Raw genomic sequence first — 13,033 nt, 5'->3', positions numbered from 1 at the left:
GATCCCCTCTTAATAGTACGGTTCTCCTATGACTCAATTCCACCGAAAATGAAACCCAGGAAAATAATTGTCTTCACTATTATCCACTGAGGGGTTATAATTGTCATGTGCCATATGTAGAATTCTCTGAAAAGCTTAATGCACACGATTAGTTCGCAAATGCATTGTAATCAATCACTAAAACCACTAAGGAAGAAATATGCCCTAAAATAATCAAATACAATACTTAAATATTTGATTCACACTACTTATATTTATCTCATCATGTACATTCCACCTCACCACACATGCCATCTCATCTCAAGCCAATTGTGTCTAGTCTAGACGATCATATTTCACTCTCTAGGATACATCTTGTAATCCACCAAAGAAGTGTCTAATTGAATCAAAGCTTGGATGAAAAATAGAGTGACAATGTAGCATGTCAAGTAGAAAATAATACGACAATGCCTCATAATATTTTTGTTAGATTTTTATCCATACTGGGGATATTTATTAGGGTTTAGGGCTCTTAACCAAGAGAATACGATCGAGAAGAAAGCAACCAGGGTAGTCCAATAGGTGGTCCTCTATGATGAAGTAGGCTTACATGGCCTTATGTGGCTACATATCATAGTATGAACTATGAAGGAAACACGAAGAAAAAGATATTAATAGAGGAGGAAGGGGCAACAATAATTACATGCACACACTAGGAAGCTCCAGAAAGACAGGGTTAAACATGCGCACATGACGTGGTTCAGCATTAATGATCTGCACTCACCAGTAAACTCGAGGAAAACAAGGGTGCACTTGTGCATCTGACCCGGTTCATCATTAGTTACCTAAACTCACTAGAAAGCTCCGAGAGGACGGGGTGACATGCGCACCTCACATGGTTTAGCATTAATGATTTGCACTCGCCAGGAAACTCGAGGAAGGCAGTGGTGCACATGCGCCCCTAACCCGTTTCATCATCAATTACCTAACCCCAGTAGGAAACTCCAGGAGACACGCGTGAAAGTGAGCACCTGACATGGTTCAGCATTAACTCTCTATGAAGCGAGAGAGAGAGACAGAGGTGCACGTGTGCATGTGACCCCGGTCCATCATTAATTACTCAAGCTTGCTAATAAGCTCTGGGAGGACAAAGGTGAACGTGTGCACATTACGTGGTTCAACATAATGGTCTACACTTGTCATGAAGCTCGAGGGTGATAGGATGCACGTGCGCGCCTGACCAGGTTCTTCATCAATTACCTAACCTCGCTAGGAAGCTCCATCAAGACGAAGCGGTCAACATGTGCACCTAATGTGGTTCGGCATTAATGATCTACACTCGCCAGGAAGCTCGAGAGAGACAGGGGTGCATGTGTGCATCTCACCCGATTCATCATCAATTACCTAACCTCTCTAGGAAGCTCCAGGAAGATGGGGTTGAACGTGTGCATGTGATATTGTTCAGCATTAATGATCTGCACTCGAGGGAGAGAGGGGTGCACGTGTTCATATGACCCGGTTCATCATTAGTTACATAAACGCGCTAGGAAGCTCCGGGAAGACGGGAGTAAACGTGCGCATCTGACATGGTTCGGCATTAATGATTTGTACTTGCCAGAAAGCTTGAGGGAGACAAGGGTTCACATGTGCACCTGACCTGGTTCAACAATAATTATCTGCACTCGCCAAGAAGCTCGAGGGATACACGGGTTCACGTGCTTACCTGACCTAGTTCATCATCAATTACCTAAACTCACTAGAAAGCTCTGGGAAGACACGGATGAACGTGCGCTCCTGAGGTGGTTCAGCAATCTGCACTTGCTAGAAAGCTCGAGGGAAACAGGGATGCACATTCACACCTGACTCGGTTCATCACTAATTACCTAAATTCACTAGGAAGCTTCGGGAAGATGGCGGTGAACGTGTGCACCTCACGTGGTTCAACATTAGAGGTTTGCACTCGCTAGGAAGCTCGAGGGAGACATGGGTTCACGTGTGCACCTGACCCAGTTCGTCATTAATTACCTAAACTCGCGAGGAAGCTTCGGAAAGACGAGGGTGAACGTGTGCACCTCACGTGGTTCAACATTAATAATATGCACTTGTCAGGAAGCTCAATGACATAGAGTCACGTGCGCACCTGACCCGTTCATCATTAATTACCAAAACTCGCTAGGAAGCTCCAGAAAGATGGGAGTGAACATGCGCACCTAACGTGGTTCAATATTAATGTTCCGCACTCTCTAGGAAGCTCGAGGAAGGTAGGGTGCACATGTGCACCTAACCCGGTTTATCATCAATTACCTGAATTATCTAGGAATCTCCGGGGTGACGGGGGTGAACATACGCACCTCGCGTGTTTCAACTTTAATGGTCACTTGCGAGGAAGCTCGATTCACATGGGGCACATGTACGCACCTGACCTGGCTCATCATTAATTACCTAAACTCGTGAGGAAGCTCCGGAAGAAGGGGTGAACGTGCGCACCTGACGTGGTTCGCCATTAATGACATGCACTCATCAGGAAGCTCGAGGGAGACAGGGGTGCATGTGCGCACCTGATCTGGTTCATCATTTACCAAAACTCCCTAGGAAGCTCCGAAAAGATGGGAGTGAACATGCTCACTTGATGTGGTTCAACATTAATTGTCTGCATTCGCCTGGAAGCTCGAGGGATACAGGAGGTCACATGTGCACATGACCAGGTTCATCATTAACTGTCTAAAATCGCTAGTAAGCTCGAGGGAGACATGTGTGCACATGCGCACCACACTTGATTTATCATTAATTATCTAAACTCGCTAGGAAGCTCCAGAAGACGGGGTGAACGTGTGCACCTGGCGTGGCTCAGCATTAATGAACTGCACTCGCTAGCAAGCTCGGGAGATAGAGGTGCATGTGCGCACCTAGCCCGATAAATCATTAATTACCTAAACTGCTATGAAGCTTCGAGAAGATGGGGTTGAATGTGTGCACCTAACGTGGTTCAGCATTAATAATCTGCACTCGCTGCCAAAGCTGGAGGGAGACGGGAGTGCATGATGTGCACATGGGCCGACTCATTATTACTTACCTAAACTCACTAGGAAGCTCCAAAAACGACAGGGTGAACATGCGCACTTGATGTGGTACGGCATTAATGATCTGCACTCGCGAGTGAGTTTGAGGGAGATAGGGTTGCACGTGTGCACCTTACCCGATTCATCATTAATTACCTAAACTTGCTAAGAAGCTCTAGGAAGACAAGGTGAACGTGTGTACCTATGGTGGTTGAACATTAATGATCTACACTCGCCAACAAGCTCGAGGGAGATAAGAGTGCACGTGTGCGCCTAACCCGGTTCATCATTAATTACCTAAAATCTCTAGGAAGCTCCGGAAAGACAGGGTGAACGTGTGCACCTAATGTGGTTCAGCATTAATGATATATACTCGCCAGTAATCTCAAGGGAGATAGGGGTGCACGTGTTCACCTTACTCGGTTCATCATTATTACCTAAACTCGCTAGGAAGCTCCGGGAAGATGGGGGGTGAACTGGCGCACCTAACGTGGTTCAACATTAATGATTCGCACTAGCCAGTAAGCTTGAGGAAGACATGATTGCACGTGCACACGTGACCTGATTCATCATTAATACTTAAACTTGCGAGGAAACTCTTAAAAGACGAGGATGAACGTGTGCAGTTGGTGTGGTTCAGCATTAATGATCTGCATACGCTAAGATGCTCAAGGAGACACGAGTGCACTGCGCATCTGACTTGGTTCATCATTAACTATCTAAACTTGTCAGTGAGCTCGAGAAAGACAGGAGTGCACGTGCGCACTTGACCCGATTCGCCATAAATCACCTAAACTCGCTAGGAAGCTCTGAAAATACTGGGTGAACCTGAGTAGCTAACATGTTTCTACATTAATGATCTGCACTCACTAAGAAGCTCAGGGAGAGACGAGTGCATGTGCGCACCTGACCCAGTTCATCATTAATTACCTAAAAATCGCCAGTAAGCTCGAGGGAGAAAGGATTGCACTTGTGCACCTGACCCAATTCATCATTAGTTACCTAAACTCGCTAGGAAGCTCCGAAAAGACGGGGGTGAACGTGCGCGGGTGACGTGGTTCAAGATTAACGATATGCACTCGATAAGAAGCTTAGGGAGACAGGGATGAACGTGTGCACCTAATGTGGTTCAGCACTAATGATATGCACTCGCCGGCAAACTCGGGGGAGACAGGGGTGCACGTGTGCACCTTACGCGGTTCATTATTAAATACCTTAAGTCGCTAGGAGACGGGGGTGAACGTGCGCACCTAACATGGTTCAGCATTAATGATCTGCACATGATAAAAAGCTCGGGGAGACAGGGTTGGACGTGTGCACCTAATATGGTTCAGCATTAATGATATGCACTCACCAGTAAGCTCGAGAGAGACAGGAGTGCACATGCGCACCTGTCCCAATTCATCATTAATTACCTAAACTCGCTAGGAAGCTTTGGAAAAGATTGCGGTGAACGTGGGAGCCGACGTATTTCTGCATTAATAATTTGCACTGTCTAAGAATATCAAGGAGACACGAGTGCGCGTGTGCACCTGATCCAGTTCACCATTAATTACCTAAACTCGTCAGTAGGCTCGAGGGAGACAGGAGTGCATGTGTGCACCTGGCCCGATTCATCATTAATTACCTAAACTTGCTAGGAAGCTCTGAAAAGACAGGGGTGAACGCGCGCAACTGACGTGATTAATGATCTGTACTCTATAAGACGCTCAAGGAGACAGGAGTGCACAAGCGCACCTAATGTGGTTCAACGTTAATCATATGCACTCATCAGTAAGCTCGAGGGAGACAAGGGTGCACGTGTGAACCTTGCCCGATTCATCATTAATTACCTAAACTCGCTAGGAGGCTTCGGAAAGACGGGGGTGAACACGCGCACCTAACGTGGTTGAGCATTAATGATCTGCACTTGCGAGTAAGCTCGAGGGAGACAGGAGTGCACATTCGCAACTGACACGATTCATCATTAATTACCTAAACTCACTAGGAAGCTCCGAAAAGACCGGGGTGAACGTGCGCAGCTAACGTGGTTCAACATTAATGATCTGCACTCGCGGGTAAGATCAAGGGAGACGGGAGTGCACGTGCGCAACTGACCCGATTCATCATTAGTTAGCTAAACTTTCTAAGAAGCTCCAAAAAGACTGGAGTGAACGTGGGGAGCTGACGTGTTTCTGCATTAATGATCTGCACTCATTAAGAAGCTTAGGAAGACACAAGTGCACGTGACCCGACTCATCATTACTTACCTAAACTTGCTAATAAGCTCGAGGGAGACAAGAGTGCATGCGTGTACCTCACCCAATTCATCATTAATTAACTAAACTTGTTTGGAAGCTCCGAAAAAACAGGATGAATGTACGCAACTGACGTGGTTCAACATTAGTGATCTGCACTCGATAAGAAGGTCAGGGAGACACGAGTGCACATGCGCACGTGACCCAACTCATTACTTACATAAACTCGCCAGTAAGCTTGAGGAAGACAGGAGTGCGCGTGTGCACCTGACCCGATTCATCGTTAATTAACTAAACTCGTTTGGAAGCTTCCAAAAAACGGGGGTGAATGTGCGCAGCTGACGTGGTTCAGCAAAGTTGATTATGGCGGTGGACGCACCACCACGTATATATACAAGTAACAAAACCTCGTAGACACGTTTGGACAATGAAGCTCAACGTGCAACTTACGCAAAAACCATATAGTAGAGAGATCATAAGTGGGGTCCGTTCTTGTCAAGCTGTCTTTTTCGGTGCTTTTGGACCTCACTTAAACTGTTTTGACACTCGACGGTACCAAAAAGGCGACTTTAAAAGCCCAGGACGTGTGTGTCAAGAGACCGGAATAGAGCGGGTAGGTGGCAGGGGCTGTGAGGTGACCTTCGAACGGCAACAAACTTTTTCATTTGCATACACTTGCTCCGAGCGTGCGGTTCTACAAAAGAAGACGTTGCGAGCTTGCCGCTCCCTCAAAATCAAATAAAAGAACCTTGGGAAAACAGGCAAACAAAAAGGGTTTTGACTTGATCATCCCTAGCAGCAAGACAAGGGTAACTAGCAAATGCAAAATTCTGCCACCTCTGTCTCATAATGTAAGACGTTTTTTGCAATTCAATTTAAAATGCAAAAACGTCTTATATTATAGGACGGACGGAGTACCATCTAGTATTGCCTTGCTTAGATATCACAGGAATAAACAAGGGACTGCCAAGGAAAATATTACTTGCGCATTCATCGGCATTGGAAAAAGATTGAGTAGCAAATCTCATCTTGCTCTCATTTTTCTTTGTCTGTACAAAAAGAAGCACCTGCAGAAGCAGAACCAGCCTGCCTGCCTACCTGCATGATCTGTAAAATGAAAATGTTGCCAAACTCTTGATCTCGAGCGCTACCTTCTTGGCACACTTGTACAACATTCAAGGTCTAAAACTTAACCCTGTTTGCATCATCACTTCATCAGGTGTTAGTGAGTTAGAATGTCACTTATAGTATCCCTTCCCCTTCTCTTCTTCTCTTCTTTCTAGGGTAAACTATTGCCGGCCACTGGTTAGTGGAATGTCATATCTATTATGCTCTAATTTTTTTGTAAATTTCTTCATGGGATTCTCGCGACGCGTTAGCAGGCAAAGGAACATAGTCTTCTCCAGGATGTAGCATAGCCGCCTAGGTAGACCGGGACAGGAAAAACTCATAATCTGGATGGTGGTTCGCAGACGACTCCTCCGATCCCCTAGGAATGACAGCCCTTGCCATCGCCAATGCGCCTCGCTTCAGTGTCCTCAGCCTCTCCTCCACAACTTCAGCACCACTGGGCTTCGAGGAATCTCGACATCTCAGCTCAAACCACTGCTCACCCTACAAAATGGACCTTGCATGTTAGACTGAGGAGTCTGTCATGTACTGGCTCAATAACTCAAAACAAAACAAAACGAACCAAGCACTAGAAACAAACTTTAGCCAGGCAGCAAGTTCGGCTTGCACCTTACATTCTGGAATTTTCACTTCATTTAAAGCTACATGCTGTATACACTCAGTACTGAAAAAAAAAATCACTACCCTGATAAAGAAAAAAGTTGAAGTGGTACCTTGTCATTGTAACTCTGCAGGCCAACAGCTGGGCAAACTATTCGGGTGTCCTGACCACCACTAAAATCTGGGGAGCATATTTGTGGAACCAATTTACCCAGTGAATGGTATGTCAAGAATGCTGCACGGAAGTTCCCATGAGGTACGCGATAAACAGGATACCAGGCAACACAGTACCTAGAAATAAAAATTGCCACGATCAACAAGTTTCCAATAACAAAACAAACAGAAGTTCAGAAAGCACCGAGGAGTAAAAAAATATCTAGGATCGGGAACAAACCAAGAAGCCGGATGCAGATCATGCAATTTCACATTTTGTAGCTTTTCAGAGTCACCAGATACATTTAGGCAGCTAAGCTCCTTGATTCTGCATTTGGTTGTACCAATATTAATACACAAAAATATGGAGACAAAAAAGACGGTGCAAGAAAATAATAATTAATTTCCACACAAGTTTCAGATTTTTTTTAAACTGGCACAGGCAAGAAAATGCTCACATGTGAAAGATTGCATCAAATTCAGATATGGTGCATGTCAGCAACATATTTTATGATTGATTTCTTAGCAACCTATAAATCACATCTCTAAGCTACTCAGTTGGGCACAAATAACTTGCATTTGTTTTGATCAGAATCATCCCTTAACTATTTGCATCACCCAAACATGTCGACCATATTTCACAGGAAGTTGCATCACCAAAACATGTCGACAATATTTCACAGGAAAAACGGTCTCTTGCACCCTTCATTGCCATGAGCACCATTGTTCACAAACTCAATACTAATTTATATGTTACACTGGTCATAACAGAAGTACTAAGCTTCCCTGCCTGCATTACACTGTTCATAATAAGAACTGTCAAACATCCTTGCCTGTTTCTACCGAAATAACAGATGGGAATCCACTGCACTCATAAAACCATATAAGCATCTCTGAGACACACAGGACAGATTGAGGAGACATGAAACTTTACAAGAACTGATGGCGCGAGGAACTTCAGGATGAAGTAACAACAAGCAGTTCAAATCAGACAATTTCAATAGCCATGCTTAGAATCAGTAAACACAACGGAAGACTCAAAGATAACTTACTTTTCAAACAACGGAGGTCGAAAAGAAGGCTGCTCTGTTTCGAAGTATTCAAAAATGAGTTCTCCATGAGCATGCGCAGAGGAAGATGATTCTGAAAAGGATGTGTTACTCTGCTCAAATGGTTTATGCAGCTTTGCAGGAACAGGTTGAGGACTCAAAACGCTTGTGGTATTCGATGCCCCCAACAAACCTCCCTCTTGTACATCAACACCATTATCCATATTCTTCGTAGACCACCCAAACAACTGAATAGCAGACAGATAAGGTACAAAATATGCAGAGAACTCTGAACTCTTGTGGTGTGATGTCATGGAACTGAGATCATCGAGATCTCTTACTTCCAACCCATAGCACCCTGGCTCTTCATACCACTCCCATATATTCCTTAGGTTAATATTAGACATGTACTGCTGATAAGCTGGGTTCCTGAAAACTTGATCCTGTGAACAGTTTCTGTTTTTCACACAAGGAACATGACCAATGACTGGAGTTGCAGAGTATAGAAATGTCTCGAGATCAGTAATCGGATAACCAGCAGACATGTAGGCATCTGCAGCAACTTGCACCTCATAGGCATCATTAACAACCTTGATCATCTCAATTAGATGCATTTCAGAACTGGAAAACTTTCCTAATCTGTGATTCCCTTCAAGGAAAGGAGTTAAACCACATCCAATCACTGAGTCAGTCTGAGTGGAGTTAGGATCTGCAAAATGATCGTGTTGCGTGTTAGAAAGTCTGTTTGGTGTAGTATGTCAAATCTTATCATAAGATCTAGACATTAGAAAGAAATGGAAAAAAGTATGCAAAAGATCTGCAGATTCAGCCATACCAGGTGATGGTAGTCCAGAACCTGTCCCAGTAGCATCATCGGCTTGGAATGAACCTTGTAATCCTGTTTTCTGCATGGGAATATTTCCTACAATATGATCTGTTGATTCACCAGATTCTGAAGTACAGTTGTCCTGCGCAGACTCGGAAGTTGTAGGTTCAGAACCTGAATTTGATAACATCTCACAAGAACTTGACTCTCTGCAGTACACAGCATTGGGTAGCCTTTTGTTTAAATCAATGTTCTGCTCTTCGTCAAAATCACCATTTGGTTTGCTATTGATGTTTTCTTTTGGACTTGTAAAATGATTGTGACTTGCTCCTGATTCAAAGTCCTTCAGTGGAATTTCGTTACTCCTCCTCTGGGTGAAATTCTTGATGGAGCGTTTCAACGCAACCTCATGCTGAGGCTGTATGCTACCAACATGATCTGGTCTATGTGACCACTCCTTAGTGTTGGGTTCCTTAATCATCTGCCTAGAATACCGGCCAGTATATTTTTCATTTGGACCATGCGCAACAGCAGATGCATGCTCCCCATTAAAGCTCTTCCACATTGACATTTTCCTCTCTTTTCTAGCTCTCTTTCTCGAAATTACTAGATGAAAATCACTGCCTCTGCTACCATTTTCAGAACAAAAGCTACTACTGCTGTTGGAATTCTCTAGCCAACTATCATCAACTCCATCACCAGAGCTGCAAAATTCTGCTGTTTCACATGGATCATGTCCACAATCATTTCTGAACGGTGTCTTGGCCGTATCGCTACAGTTCCCACTTCTGCTGGCATAAGGAAGCTCTTGAGATGAATCCATCAGTTCACAATTTGGAGCATCATCCAAGCACCTGCAGTCACTGCTGTTACATTGTCCAAACAATTCCAGGCCTGATGTAGTTGGTCTAGACAGTTCTGTCTCATCAGAGTAAGACGCACTTGAAACAGAAGCAACTGAACAGCCATTGTACTCATTGTCATTTTCACTATCAGGAGCCTTTTCAGAGGCTTCTTTCACCGAAGAACTGGGAGAAAAGCTTTCCTCAAACAGTATATCACCAACATGCTTAGGTGAAAGTGTCGAACCTTCACAAGAATCAACCATATCAACAGAAGGGGTAGAGCTGTTGCTCTCTGCACATGTAATTTCAGATCCATCAGTTGGCTTTCTGAAGTGTTTCTTCTGCTTCTTGTTTTTCTTTTTGCTTTTCCTTCTTGTAGTATGCCTTGCATCCACCCTTGTCTTGGTAGATGTATTGTCTGAGAAACCTGAATTGGACATGCTATTGGATGATGTGGATCGCTCTGCCAGCAGCCTTTGATTAGCTGAATATTTTCTGAGAGGTTCATCTGCCACACTAAAATGCAAGAAAATAATTGATGGCGGGGAGGATGCCGAGTCAAGGCTATCTTCTGGAGATGTAGGTTCAGATGAGGTGTGGAAGAACTCAATCGGTAAGATCGTCGTGAAGATACACCGCCTGACAAAGCAGTAAAGAATTACGAGAAGCAACATACAATAACTCTTTTCTGGTAGCAGTTCAGAAACAACAGATGGAGGACAAAATTCTTGCAAAAAAGATGCCGCTGTAATTGAACTTGGAAAAGAACGATATTAAGGAAGGGAGATATTTTGCCAATTCAGAAAGGAGAAATATATGGACACAGAAAAAAAACATAACTATACCTGGGTTGCTGCTGCTGTCTAGATTCAAGACGAGCTACATGACGCTCCTGAAAATGTGTAGGAAAGAAAACATTATATGTTATACCAACAAAAAGATGTTACTGCTTCTAAGAAAGAGAAAAGGGGGAAATAATTTGCATATATATATTTGGCACATACAAATTGGAAATTGGTGGGGTTCTTCCTCTCTGATGAGTTAAAGAGGCGCTTAATCTTCCTGTTGGCAGTGCCATCACTAGTACCATTGGCAAATCCATGCACAGTTACCATTTTGCATCAGTCCTGCTAGACATAGGTGAAACACATCAGAACCTCGAAAGAATGTGTAGTGATCCGTAAGAGAAAAGGCCCTCGTTTTTATACCCGAGAAATACCATCCAGCCATACATAAGTCAAACAGCATGTTTTGTGGACAATTTATTATACATACATAGTCGAAACGACGGTTACAAGTGTGACCCAACGACTACAAGCGTGCGCTAATGTGTCAAATCCTTTGACTGGACTTGTGGCAAAGCTAGACGATGTTTCGATAGGGACGGCAAAAGTAGAAGAGAAGGCAATGCAGAAGACGGGTGATGTTGCACATACATCAGGCATGATTTCACAGAGAGCGAAGCAGATCAAACGGCGCCACATATTGTAACGCCGGTGACGGTAGCATGTTGACCTTCGAGGTTCAGTACATGTTTGACCAAACAACAACTTGCAGCCCAAGATTTATTCATGCAGTCAAGTAGTGCTAGTTCGATCCCAACTCCCAATATTAAAACCCTAACCAAACTTTAAAAACGCTTCCGAGAGGGCGAAGGCATAATGGGTTTGCTGATACAAAAATAATAAACAAACAGACGAAGTTCCCAGATATGAAGCTGAGAAAGTTAAGCTAGTACTACTACTGCTAGGAAAACCGGCAGCAGCAGGAAATCCAATCCAGCATCTGCCTGTCAGCGATGCGGTAAGCAAAAGTAGCACTGCGCGTGAATCACGAGGAGCAAGCAATCAATCAATCAACCAAGCAAGCAATCAATCCGTGCGGCCGGAAGAGGAGAAGGCGAGCACGGAAAGTAAATTCGTGGACGGCAGCCCTAACCAATCGATAATGAGGGAATTAAGAAGCCGGAGCAAGGCGATCCAGGACGGGGCACGAAATGCTAGCAGAGGAGGCGGCCTTCGCCTCGCAGATCAAAAAAAATAAAATGGGCGTGCCTAACAAGGAAGGAGATACGGATCGCAGCACCCGTCGCACTCGTCTAACAAGGTGGGGGGTTCGGATCGATTGGGAAGCGCAAAACCTAGCACGGAGATTTTGAACTAGTATAGGATGGGAGATCGGCCGCGCACGCCGCATCCGTAGCAAGCGAAGCGAAGCAAAGCAATCTCCGAAGCAGGCGGAAAATTAATCGGAGCACGGGAGGGGAAAGCGAGGGAGGGAGGGAGAGTGGCACGCACGGTGGCCGCCGCGGCAGGGGGGAGGGAGGAGCTGCCGCTCCGCTCCGCTCCGATCCCAGTCCGGACGGAAGGGTGGGTCGATCGACGGAGGCCGCGGGCGGAATTGGGAGGAGCCCTCTCTCTGTCTGTCTGTCTGTCTCTGTGTGCGTGGGCGTCTCGCTCTCTGCGTGGGCGTCTGTCAAATACAATCGGAAGGGAAGGTGGGGAGAGAGAGGGAATGGGGAGGGGGAGGGGGAGGGTGGGTGACCGGGAGAGAGAGAGGGCTGGTAGGTGAGAGGAAACGCAAAGGAATATACCGGACCGGACCGGACCCGGACCTGACCGGACCGGCTGCTGTTGCTACGCTGCTGGCTGCTGCTGATTTTCTCTTGGCTTTTTTTTTTCTACTACAGTACTAGTACTACTTAATTTTTATTTATTGTCTTCTATATCTATCTACAAGAAAAGGTATGCGTATTGATAACATACTTTATGTATTTTTTCTTCCCGGCAAGATAAGAGAAGGTGTGCTTGTCGGTATCATACTCTATCTCTTCGTATGGAAAACACCAACTTTTTTATGAAAAGGGAAAAGCAATCTCTTCTTTTCTTCTCTCTGCAAGAAAGAAAAAAGCATGCGTATTAACATCGTATACTCTTATCTATTTCCTCGTATAGAAAACTTTCTAAAAAAGTGTGCATACGTGTGCGATTGCCTGGCTTGTTAATGGCACGTATCTGCCCGAAATAGGTAAGGGTCCCTAATCATTGGGATGGATGGTTTGGTTTGGTTCTGTGATGATATCTGCAGCCAAGAACACGCCTTCCTAATCTATCTGCCTGGCATGAATGCGGCCGTCCCACCCAAACTAAATCCT

At 44.8% G+C, this 13,033-nt stretch overlaps 1 protein-coding gene across 2 annotated transcripts; it reads right to left on the bottom strand.

Annotated features, from left to right (window-relative positions):
* Positions 1-6,227: 6,227 nt before the first annotated feature.
* Positions 6,228-12,368, bottom strand: LOC123413182. 2 transcript variants are annotated; one of them, XM_045106131.1, is made up of 8 exons: positions 12,177-12,368; positions 10,884-11,009; positions 10,725-10,771; positions 9,044-10,518; positions 8,212-8,917; positions 7,401-7,487; positions 7,120-7,297; positions 6,228-6,889 (listed from the first exon to the last, which is right to left on the bottom strand). In XM_045106131.1, exons 2-8 carry the CDS (start codon positions 10,992-10,994, stop codon positions 6,698-6,700), a joined length of 2,796 nt encoding a protein of 931 aa, XP_044962066.1. In that variant the 5' UTR covers positions 10,995-11,009; positions 12,177-12,368; the 3' UTR covers positions 6,228-6,697. The 2 variants fall into 2 exon arrangements, with proteins under 2 accessions (XP_044962066.1, XP_044962065.1); XM_045106130.1 differs by having other exon boundaries at positions 10,884-11,006.
* Between the last annotated feature and the right edge of the window lie 665 nt (positions 12,369-13,033).

This window comes from Hordeum vulgare, chromosome 7H (assembly GCF_904849725.1).
Source record: "Hordeum vulgare subsp. vulgare chromosome 7H, MorexV3_pseudomolecules_assembly, whole genome shotgun sequence".
NCBI classification, from domain to species: Eukaryota; Viridiplantae; Streptophyta; class Magnoliopsida; order Poales; family Poaceae; genus Hordeum; species Hordeum vulgare.
Note: the sequence above shows the minus strand (reverse complement) of the source record. Positions and strands in the feature narration are given on the sequence as shown.

Excerpts from the sequence above, each read along its gene's own strand:
- LOC123413182 (XM_045106131.1), bottom strand. The coding sequence starts at position 10,994 with ATGGTAACTGTGCATGGATTTGCCAATGGTACTAGTGATGGCACTGCC. Across the intron at positions 8,918-9,043 it reads TTCTGGACTACCATCACCTG|ATCCTAACTCCACTCAGACT; the intron begins GTATGGCTGAAT and ends ATCATTTTGCAG. Across the intron at positions 7,298-7,400 it reads GATCTGCATCCGGCTTCTTG|GTACTGTGTTGCCTGGTATC; the intron begins GTTTGTTCCCGA and ends TTTTATTTCTAG.